Source organism: Danio rerio, chromosome 16 (genome assembly GCF_049306965.1).
Source record: "Danio rerio strain Tuebingen ecotype United States chromosome 16, GRCz12tu, whole genome shotgun sequence".
Taxonomy (NCBI): domain Eukaryota; kingdom Metazoa; phylum Chordata; class Actinopteri; order Cypriniformes; family Danionidae; genus Danio; species Danio rerio.
The window spans coordinates 25,170,219-25,181,723 of NC_133191.1; the positions used below are offsets into that span (position 1 = coordinate 25,170,219).

Sequence of the window (11,505 nt, forward strand, 5' to 3'; positions counted from 1 at the left end):
ATTTTCTGTTTAAAGTGCTATGTGTTCTATATTATAATTCCAAATAGATACATCCAAATAGACAGAATAGAACATTTCTTTTTTTCAGGATAAGGCCATGTTTGTGTACGGTCAATCTTTAGACAAGGAAATGCATTAGCTTGTTATTAACTGTGTGCATATTAATATACATGAATTGTGCGTTCATTGGTATTTCACAGCAGAAATGTTTGTGCGGTCTGCAACAATCTTTAAGAATCAAACCTTTTGACTACATCATCGCTCTTTAGGTATTGCTTTCTTTTACAGCTTAGTGCAAGCATCCTTGACTTCACACTGACAAGATTAATTCACTAAAGATTTTTTTGTGTCTGGGCTGTAGGCACTCTTACTATCTGCACTCCTATTGATAGTAGCAGCTTCTCTTCGCTTTGCTCAACCTTGACACTTTTCATTCTCAACAGTCTGTTTCTTGTGATGCCAGCTCTGAATTATGTGTGGTTACTTAACCCCTACAAACTGCTGTCAGTGTGAATGTCCCTTTAGGCACTGCAATCATGACTGGGAGATATCCTGTCTGTGATGTGATGCAAGAGCGGATACATAATTACAAATAACAAGGCAACTGACAGCATTTGCAACAATACGAAGAACATACTCTGTCTGAAATTTAAATTGACACGTTAGCACATCATTTCTGACCAGCAAAAACCCCTATTTGTATAACAATCAACATAAGACACCACTGGAAAGAGAGTAGCTTCATCTAGTCTCTTTTAAGTGGTGAAAACATTTACATTTAATTTAGCTTTCACTGCATACATATAAAAATGAGATGTGTTCCAATACAATTCCTGTCAAGAAACAGCTTCTCTATGGCTGGGCATACACTGCATACACTGAATTCTAAATTATCTTAGAATCGGAGCGAATTTCAGCTTTGTCATGCGTCGTTTCATGTGCTGTGTTCATGCACTGTGCGATAAACCTTTTTTGCTTTTCTGATAAGGCAATCAGATTTTCTGAAATGTTAGAAATTTTAGTCTGCCCTCGTGAGGGAGAAATGGTTCTGATTAGAATATATATATATATATATATATATATATATATATATATATATATATATATATATATATATATAGTATAGTATAGTATAGTATAGTATTTTAAAATTTCTTTCATTCTAACAGAGCTTCAGACTCCTTCCTCTTATGGCCCTATTCCACTCAATGGTGTAGTACGGTTTGGTTTGGTACGCTTGTATGGGTGTTTCAAAAGGTACCTAAAAGCGAACTTTATTATACCACTTTTTGGGAACCCTTTGCAAAGAGTATCTAGCACAACAAAAGGGTACCAAAAGGCAAAGCAAGATGTGCAACTGAACGCTATTGGTTTACAGAGATACGTCACTCACTCATGCAACACGCCAGGAGAATGAAAACGAAGGAACTGCTATTTTAAAAACACAGCTGAGACATTACACCGTAATAATATATACATATAATAATGAGCCTTGGTCGACCCGAGCTCAAACAAACCTTTTTGTTGTCTTGATTAACAGCCACAAAGCCAAGAAGAAGAGCAGAATCTACCCTGTGCCTCGTTGTTTTTCACAATGCTGTCTAGAGCGCGAGTGGTTTCACTTTCTCGCTTGCACTTGCCGTGCGTCTATATTTGAAATAGCGAACTTAATAATAATAATAATAACGTGCGCATGATTATTGAAGTGCTTCTAATATCCAATTCTTTCAGAAACGGACAAACGTAAGACTGACATGCGAAAAAACAAAAGAGCAAAGAATTCTTTCAGCAACTTAAAAGATGATCACACTGCCATGTTTAGCTATTATCATCACCTTGTGGACTATTATGAACTCAAAATGACGAATTTACTTTCTGATAGAGGTGACGTGCTGGTGAAGAATAAAGATGCAGATGAGAGGTTTACACTGACTGCGGGCTATATGTTGCGTGTTGTTTTTGAACCCAAATCATGACTAAATCTATGCTGTGTAGTTTTTTTTTTTTTTTTTTGTAATTGGTAACGTATCGGAGAGTGTAAGGGTCTGTATGTTTTCATATATTTAGCATTTATTAATTTTATACAATGCGGATGTTGCAATAAGCTATTTCACGCTCATTGACCTGTAGTTAAAATCAAAGCATGTTCATAGAACAGTTAGTAATAAACATTCATACACAAGAATTTATGTGTATAAAGCATCTGTTTTGTGAGAAATGCTTCTTATACGATATGTGAACGACCCATATTTCCTTGAGTGAGAATGTTGTCGACTGAAACTTTCTGTCGTACCATTGGAACCCTTCAAAGACAAATGCAAGCCTGATAAAGGTGACTCGTGCTGTACTGTACTGTACCACTCAGTGTAAAGGGCCATAATGAGTCGTAAATAAAACATACTCTGGTTTGCCAAGAGGGCAAACCAGGTTGCATGTCCACCAAATTGTTTTTGATCTACAAGCATTTTTTTTTCCTGTTGTTGTAAACGAAAGTTTTAAAATCTGGCTGCATAGCCAATCGCTAAGCATTTTGTTTTATGTTTTTTAAATGCTTTGACAGTTTGAGAAGTTCTCACAACTGATGCTCTGGTTTTGCAGCACAAAAAATGCTTTGGTGAAGTTTGTGCTGACTTCCTATGCACTATGCTGCTAAACAATTGGACAGAATAGTGTGAGCACATGAATACAGACCTTTGGCTTTACATTGCATGCATTCTTTCTGTAAAGGGTGAGTTAGTACCTTGCCCAAATCGCATGGAACTCAGCATATGCCCGGCCTTAGAGACTTACACAAACCCTCCTCCTCCATCCCCACTTACTTCTCTTCCCCATCCACCACATCCTCCTTCCTCTGCAATCAATTTCCTGTTTTTCTTCATCCTCTGTTTTAGTCTGCTTAGTAAACAGCTAGCAATGCCAAGAGCACCACCCTTCAAGAACCGCACAAAGTTGTCACCAATAAGGGGTCCCATAGCAAAGAGTCCAGGTTCAGCATTGCACTCAAAGGTGTAAGGGTTTATGTCGACAGGATTCTGTCTGCAGGAAATCGGCCTACTAGGATCCAAGCCAAGGTACTGCCCTTGCTCCTTCAAGAAAAACAAGTTAGGATAGGTCCCGATCAGAACTAGTACCATAGAGACCTTGAAGACTTTAAGAACACCACTGGATCCCCTCATTACACAGTGCATGTCAGGCTGAAAGGAAAGCACACAGTGCTCAGGAAAGCTGGTGTAGCTGGGGTGCAAACAAGAACAAGGAGCTGTGGGACTGGCAATAGGTGATGCTTTGTAACCCTGGGAACACATCATGTTGTAGACCCTGTGATATTCAGGATAAAGTGTCTTTGGCAACTGTTTGAAAATAAGACCTGGGTCGTCAACACGCTTGCGAAATGCATGTAACACAGGGACCCTATGGTTCAGGGCACACAGTACTGCATCAGCTGCACTAAGCCCTGCTCCCACAATCAAAACAGGGTCTGAAGAAGAGCCCAGTTTGCCATGACCGCTGACAGCAACCCCAAGGTCACGCACGCTGTGAAACACGTAAGGGAGATCCTCTCCTTCAACTCCTAGTCGGGCAGGAGAGTCAGATGCCCCTGTTGCTAAAACAACATTCTCTGCAAATAAGCTAAAAGGGACATGAGTGTCCCCTTGGAGCTTTTGGTAACCCCTGACCTCCCAGAGTCCCTGTGAAAGCCCCTGGGACAACCCAATTTTCTCTCTTTCTTCATCTTTGCCTCTTTCATCTTCATCCCCCTCCTCAATCTCACCATTTTTAGTGCTTTTCTCAGTTCCATTTTGTAACTTCTTACTAAACCCATTTACCACTCCATTCTTGTTCTCTGTGCTGTTCTTATTGCAATTATCAAACCCATTTTTCACTTCATTGTCTTTTTCATTCCCATTCCTGTTTTCAAGACTGCGGTGAAGTTTTTGAACAGAGGTGACGTAGGTATTGTCAACAAAGTTTTTCTGGAGACCCATGAGTTTGACATAATTTTTGTAGTAGGAGGAGATCTCCTCTGGTGTTGCTCGATCATTGGATGCTGCCCTGTGAAGGAATCCCAAACACACAATGGAATCCATCAATCTCAGTAAACAAACTCAGAATATCTTCTTGATAAATACTATTGTGTGCTGTCCACCTCCTGGAGACCAATGTTCCTGCATAGTATAGCCCCAACCTGTTTCGACAAACCTGGATCAGAGTTTCTAATAATCCTAAAAACCCTAAAGCCTCTTGGTTTGGGTTCGTTTAATTAGAGTAAGAAACTAAACTTTACAGGTATGGTCCTCCAGGTAAGAGACTTGACCACCCTGTACCAATGCCTTCATCATGTATGAAGTTGTAATGCATAGCACATACCTTCTTTTGCCGGAGGTTATGTCTCTGTAGTTGACTCCCGGTAACTCCATCCAAATGCCGAGGCTAATGGTCAACATTGAACCTTCCATTGCCTTGAAGACCAAACGGAGATTATTTTGTCAAGAAAGACATTAAGACAAAAATAGCTATTTTTAGTCTCAACACCCATTATGTAAGTTGCCTTGGATACCTGTTAAAGTAAGACTATTGGGGTAAGACTTATTTCAAATGCCGTAGGGTTTAAGCAACACATTTAAATATCTCTCAAAGCTAACCAGAAAAGTAAGGAAGTTTGTTTCAGCTCAGGCAATTGTAATTTAGAAGCAATATACCCAAATAGTTTACTTACATGCCAAGCACCACCAGGTGTAGCTTTGCCCAGGACCAGATGAGGAATGTGATGTTTCTTTTCAAGTCTCCACTGCAAAACAGAGGGGAACTCGAAACCTAGATCTGCATTTGGATGAAGAAGTGTATCGAAGAGCACCGCTACAGGGTTCCCTGAACGTCCCTCTAAACCTTCACAAAGATATTCCAAGTCCTAACAAACACACGGGCACCTGGTTTGTTCCACAGTTTTGGATTGTATACAGTATTCAAAGACCAAAATTATAGTTGCTGATGTTTTTGTCATCATTTTACCTGTTCAGTGATGGGTAGCTGTTTGGCTTCCTGTAGTTTACGAAAGAGGATGTGGTTTGGGTGCACAGCCTTGGGATCCAAATAAGGAGTATATCCATTAAGCAGGTATGACAGGCATATACCAGAAGGACCATTACCTGTGAGGAGAGAGGCTTGTGAGTCTGGAATGTTCTTTTGAAGATTCTTTTTGTTTGTAGATCTATTTAACTCATATTCACACTAATTAATAGCGATTAAGATTTAATGATATTATGAATACCCATTTCTCAGTAGAATATGATCTTTCCTTCTTATGACTCACCAATGATAACGACTGGAACAGTTCGGGTACAGTCTCTCGACAAGGAACTTTCCTCCAACAGGGGCATAGTGGTAGCCAGAATTAGAGCTGGCACTGATAAATACAAAAGAAATGTGGCAATCACAATAACTTGATTCTGTCCTACAACATCTTAGCATGTTACATTAATATTGTAGAGTATATGGCATTTGTTTTGCATATTTTATTTACACTTATTATCTAAAATATAAATGCATAACAAATACATGGTACCAAGTTTTAATAGCCTGTAAATCATTTTAATACATCATCTATAGTGTATAGTGCGCAAATATAGAGCATACATAAATTTTTTTGCTCGTTTGTTTTACTTTGTGTCGAATATTCTGCCCTTTTTCTTCACTTGTCGTATAACGCAAAATTTTAATAACATGTCACAAACTACATGCAAAAAAAGACACTGCTCAGAAACTCAACCCAGCTGAGGTAATACTAGCATTAGCGCTGCCACTACTTTCTGACAAAAGCTAATCATAATCTGTTTGTGGCGTGTTGCACTGTTATCTAAGTGCACTCATTGTCTCAACTTCACAGGTGTAAATCACCCCCTGATTACGCCTCAGTTTGGCTCATAATCCATGCAGCCCGTGTTTATGTTTTTCGAAAGAAAAAAGAGGGGTCGGCATGCTGACAGTCGGCACATCGCAGCAACCCATCACAACCTGTTTTTCTTTGACCACGATTGTTTACTGTTTTCAGAGTGAGTGCGCAGGATTCCAGGCATAATCGGGGGTGAGGATGGCGGGACAGGGGTGTGTTAGGGGCGGAGGGGTCCATTGGCAGGGGTTGAAACTGGCATTTCCACCTCATTGCCCCATTTTAACAGTCTCCTGATCACATTCAGAAGGGGTACTCACATGGGCTGACCTACCACTTGTTTTCCACACTCATTTGTCTGTTTTCAAAAAAGACTCAGTCCACATAATGTCTACAATATTTTGAATGGTCAATCACAGGACTCAAATATTTCTGAATGATGACCACTGTCTAAGGCAAAATTTTGACCAGTCATCCAGAAAAACAAATGTATCCTACAGATGTGCCTGTGATATTTTGTAGTATTTTGAGCTATAATGACTGACTTGTACATTGTACCTCATGCAAAAAAGTAATTAATTTAACTAATTTTAAATGTTAATAAAAAAATAAAAATTAATAGAGTTTTTGTTGCTCCGTAAACTCTCAATTTCTTCATCAATAACATTAAACACAATCTAATGGACATTTCAAAACCCCTTTAAAAAACCTAACATCATTTGTTGGCAACAAACAATTTTGTGTTTAATAGATGTCCAATAGACATCTAAATGTAGACAGCTTGGCTAAAACAAGGCTAAACAAATAAATTAGACAGACTTTGTGTGTAGTCATTCATTCATTTCCGTTTATATGATGACTGTAGTCTAGTTTGGGCCTATTCTTAGATGTGTAGTAGATTTCACTGAAAACCTAATTTTAGCCTTGTTTTAGCCAAGACGACTATGGTCCTTATTTTACACCCGGCGCAAGGCGAGTCGCAATAGTTGTTTGCTAGTTTCAGCTTGGCGCAAGAGTTGTATTGACTATTTTTGTCTAATGTTTTTGTATAATGTTATTATTAGCAGTGGTATTTATTATATGCATATGTATATTTGTTGTATTAAAAACAAGCTTAGATGTGCCCACCTGTCAGGTTTTAGACCATATGGGGCACAGCATGTGTATTTGGATATAACTCAGTTTTTTGACCACACTTTGTTATTATTATTCATTTATTAGTTTGCTGGAAATTAGAACTGAATTTAAAAATAGTTTTGAAACAAATCTTCGCACTTAAGAAACAAAATTATTTATTAATAGGCTAATTGATGTGTGTGCGTACAACAAGAGAAGGCCTTATCTCTCATTCTTACGCTGTAGATGCTCTGTTTAACTGTTTTCTCGCTAGTTAAGTGTTCAGTTTTTCCACTGACAAAGTCCGTCATGTAAATAGCAAATGCGGTTTGGGGCTACGCAACTGACTCTTAAAGGGAATGGGAGATGAGACTCTGATTGGTTTATTCTCAAAACACACCTATAACTCATTAAGAAAATACGCTCAACCCTTTTAGACCACGGCGCAAAATGGATTTTTCCATCCTTAAATTAGCAAAAGTGGATTCTGACGTACCCTTATTGCTTTTGCGCTTTGCGCTTTGCACTTTGCGCATGGATCGTCAAAATAGAGCCCTATATGTTTAGATGTCTATTAGCCATCAATTAGACATCTTTAAAAAAATAATTAAAAATGCTTCCTGGGTTGGGAATCAAAACATCAGACATAAATAAAACCACGATTTATGGCTATCTAATAAAAACAGTGCAAGTACATTCATTGGGAAAGAGGGAAAGCCGTATTATGTCTGCGTGTTGTCTAGACAGGACTATCAGTGAGTCTGAAGCCCAGACTGGATGGTATGTCAGTATGTACACATAGCCTACACACACGTGTCTGTGAAAGCACGTGTGTATGCACGTTGCCCATAAGGATTACGCCTCCAAAATTATAGATCTACAGTAGTAGAAAAAACGCAACCAGGGCAGGCAATAACGTTTAAGCCAATTTGGTGTTAGTTCAGTTTATATTGCACGTAACGGAGTGAAATACCATACGCATACTGTGCACATCATTTAAACAAATAGGTTATAGCTTCTGATTATGTCTTTATGGCCTATGCATATTTATAAACAAGAATAAACAGCATACATCTTTCTGTGGTAGTTATTAATGACACTGGATTGGCAGTTTTTCCAGTCCTCTGGTAAAAGCATTAAAAGCCCTGACTTTAAGAATGCTTGTGAAACAAAAAAGGTTTTGTGATAACGCATTAAATTGTGAGAATTATGTATGATTTAATCTGCCATAATTTAGGTCACATCTACAGTCCAATATGAGTACTGTTTGGAATGGTAATAAATACATTTCTATAATGATTTTCTTACCTCCAAACGAAAAATCTTCAAGAATGTCTGTTTTTTCAGATTCGCGTATCTCTAGAAGGCTCGGGATGCTGCACGCGGTATAAATAGTCCGTATCCCTAGTGGGAGGATCCAAGCCGAGTCACAGGATGACATGGACGAGTGATTTTCTAAAGATGATGCCAACTGTTTTTTTTTTTTTTTCTTCTGGGATGGCGCCGGTTAACCAAAGCGTACCACCAGTGATACAGAACTGAAATTAAACCGACGTAGCACCGAGAAGCTGCGAGGCGTCAGTCTCCATCCAACATCATCTGCGCCTCGTGCCGCACCGGCAGGCATATAGTGCGAGCCCAGATCCGCGGAGTCCGCCGTGCGCTCATGGAATCACAGAAAAAACTACACGCACTATTTCCCGTTAAACGGAAGGAAACTCAATCGATCATTACTCGGTTCGGGCAAAATCTCCTCTTTAACACACACCTATATAAGAAGGCATATTAGTTTATTCGTTTTTATAATAGTAGCAAACACGTCTTTTATATTTTGTTTAGTATCCAATTTTTCTGCAACTGTAACACAAGTAAATGTGTTAATTATATATCGACCATATGTAAAGTAGACTTTTAAAAAATAATTAGTCAACTTCATCTTGCTCTAGGCTACTTGTGTATTTGCACTTGGTGAAGCTCTTTCTAAATTCTGTCAACATTTAAAGGCACGTTTGAATCATTAAATAACTAACAATTAGTCTCGCATGAACATTTTCTTATAAGTCATTGACAACCACTGGATGGCGTAGGTAGTACACGCGCACTGTTTCCTAACCTGTTTTACAGAAGTCCAGCATGTAAACCTCAAATGAGTTTCCCTTCAGGAACACCAATGCTCTTCTAGGATTGGCATTGCCCATTCTATACACTACACTACACACACACACACATTTTGTCTTCACACTTATTTGGTTGTCGGTTTGTCTTTCTTTATAAGGAAACATAAAGGAAACATAAAGGAAGGAAACATAAACATAAACAATAATATTCAATTAAAAAGCCTTTAATCTATTATGTGTAGGCCATTATACACTTTCAGATGTAAAGGGACAAAAGATGTCACTGGGGCAGTAACTTAACAAAAAAAAGGTTTGCAACTTATGGGTCCATATTGGTACCTTAAAAGTTGCCATTATAAGCACCAAAAATAAGTGTACCTTTTGGATTTTTCTTTTCTTCCTTTTTTATTTTATTTATTTATTTATTTTTTTGTGAGTGTTGGATATTTCATTGTATTGGTCTATTTTATATGTTTAACTGGTACCACATAAAGCCAGTGTTTGTGTTTCTGTGATATTCTAGTTTGGGTAACAGTTTATAATATAGTTTTACTAGTTTATCTATTTAATACCATGAACAACACAATCTGGGGTCGCCACAGTGGAATGAACTACCAACTTATCCAGCATGTTTTTGCGCAGCGGATGCCCTTCCAGCTACAACCCATCTCTGGGAAACATCCGTACAAACTCATTCACACTCGTACAATTTAGCTTACCCAATTCACCTGTACCGCAAGTCTTTGGTCTATGGGGGAAACCGGAGCACCTGGAGGAAACCCACGTGATCGCAGGGAGAACATGCAAACTCCACACAGAAATGCCATCTGACCCAGCCAAGGCTCAAACCAGCAACCCTCTTGCTGTGAGGTGACAGCATTACCTACTGCGCCACTGTGTTGCCTTTATGTTAACTCATGGTACATTAATTAATGTTAACAAGCACAGCTTTGCTTTTAATAATACTTTAGTAAATGTTAAAGTATGATCAATAAATGCAAGTATTGTTCATTTTTGGTCATCTTAGTAAATACATTAACTAATGAAACATTTTTTTATTTTTTTTTAAACATTTGCATTTTTATTCATTTTTGTATTACTACTACTATACATTGTTAAAAATTAAGCTAAAATACAATCAAACCATATTGTGAAAATGTTTACATTTAACATGACTTTCCTATGTTAATGGTCTAAATGCACAGCTAGTGTGCTTCAGCCTATGATCAACTTTCAGTGAAAGCTTCATGCTACTATTTTCAATTTAACAAGGTTGCGTTTACAGCATCGATATTGTAATGTAATTACATCCAGTCATTTAGTTGTTCAACGAGATGAAACTCTGTTTCGGCTAGGGCCGTCAGGATCAGCAGGCTAGTCATATTTGAAAGATGTGGTGTGGGAAATGTAAATTACTGCAGTGTTTCTTGTCCAGTCTGAGACCCACTTGATAGGTTTTTTTTAAAGAAAATAAACCTTAAATGTGGGAATTTATAATGGAAAGACGGTTCAGCAGAAGCGCTGGGGCTGGCTGGCTGAAATTAAAAGTCTGTGTGCATATAGCCCATTGTCAGTGCATTACTCCAGTCTTCAGTGTCACATGACTCTTCAGAAATCATTTTACCAGTTTGATAATTGTTCTTGATTAAATTGTATTTTTAAAAATGTTTTGTATCAGTTTACACAGAAATATGTAGCAGCACAACTGATTTTTATAATAATCAGAATAATTTCCTAAGGATCAGCTTACATTGAAAACTAAATGATATATGAAATTATACTTGGAAGCACAAGAGTATATTAAATGTAATCTATAAAAATGTTATTGTTATTGTATTGTGATCAAATAAATGAAGTCTGGGGTGACGCAGTGGCGCAGTAGGTAGTGCTGTCGCCTCACAGCAAGAAGGTCGCTGGTTCGATCCTGGGCTCAGTTGGCGTTGCAACTGAGAAATGGGTTGCAGCTGGAAGGGCATCCGCTGCGTAAAAATGTGCTGGATAAGTTGGCGGTTCATTCCCCTGTGGCGACCCCGGATTAATAAAGGGACTAAGCTGACAAGAAAATGAATGAATGCATAAATGCAGTCTTGGTAAGCAGAAAAGATTTACGTTTTGAAATAACATTAAATAAATGAAGGGAGAAATAAATTGCTGTCTGTTTATTTATTACATTTTAGCAGGCTTATCAAGATACAGTAGGCAAGATAAAGTGAGAATTAATCAATTCACTTTTTCAATCAATTCATCAATTTTCTTTTGGCTTAGTCCATTTATTAAACAGGGGTTTCCACAGCAGAATGAGCTGCCAACTATTTCAGCATATGTTTTAGACAGCGGTTGTCCTTCCAGATGCTACCAAGTACTAGGAAACAACCATACACACTC

At 38.2% G+C, this 11,505-nt stretch overlaps 2 protein-coding genes across 3 annotated transcripts in view; one reads left to right on the plus strand and one right to left on the minus strand.

Moving 5' to 3' along the window:
* Window positions 1-9,037, plus strand: part of nbn (nibrin) — a 49,145-nt gene extending 40,108 nt beyond the window's left edge. For both annotated transcript variants that reach the window (XM_073924943.1, XM_073924944.1), the window contains exon 16: window positions 8,351-9,037. In XM_073924943.1, coding sequence (XP_073781044.1) covers window positions 8,351-8,366 — 16 coding nt within the window. In that variant the 3' untranslated portion in view covers window positions 8,367-9,037. The remainder of the gene's footprint in view (window positions 1-8,350) is intronic.
* On the minus strand, window positions 1,349-8,364 carry osgin2 (oxidative stress induced growth inhibitor family member 2). Its single transcript, XM_017351495.4, has 6 exons — window positions 8,312-8,364; window positions 5,312-5,404; window positions 5,011-5,147; window positions 4,718-4,909; window positions 4,369-4,460; window positions 1,349-4,053 (listed from the first exon to the last, which is right to left on the minus strand). The coding sequence occupies exons 2-6, from the start codon at window positions 5,376-5,378 to the stop codon at window positions 2,787-2,789; spliced, it is 1,755 nt and encodes a 584-aa protein (XP_017206984.2). The 5' UTR covers window positions 5,379-5,404; window positions 8,312-8,364; the 3' UTR covers window positions 1,349-2,786.
* Window positions 9,038-11,505: the final 2,468 nt, after the last annotated feature.

Excerpts from the sequence above, each read along its gene's own strand:
- osgin2 (XM_017351495.4), bottom strand. The coding sequence starts at position 5,378 with ATGCCCCTGTTGGAGGAAAGTTCCTTGTCGAGAGACTGTACCCGAACT. Across the intron at positions 5,148-5,311 it reads TGTTCCAGTCGTTATCATTG|GTAATGGTCCTTCTGGTATA; the intron begins GTGAGTCATAAG and ends CTCTCCTCACAG. Across the intron at positions 4,910-5,010 it reads AGCTACCCATCACTGAACAG|GACTTGGAATATCTTTGTGA; the intron begins GTAAAATGATGA and ends TGTGTTTGTTAG.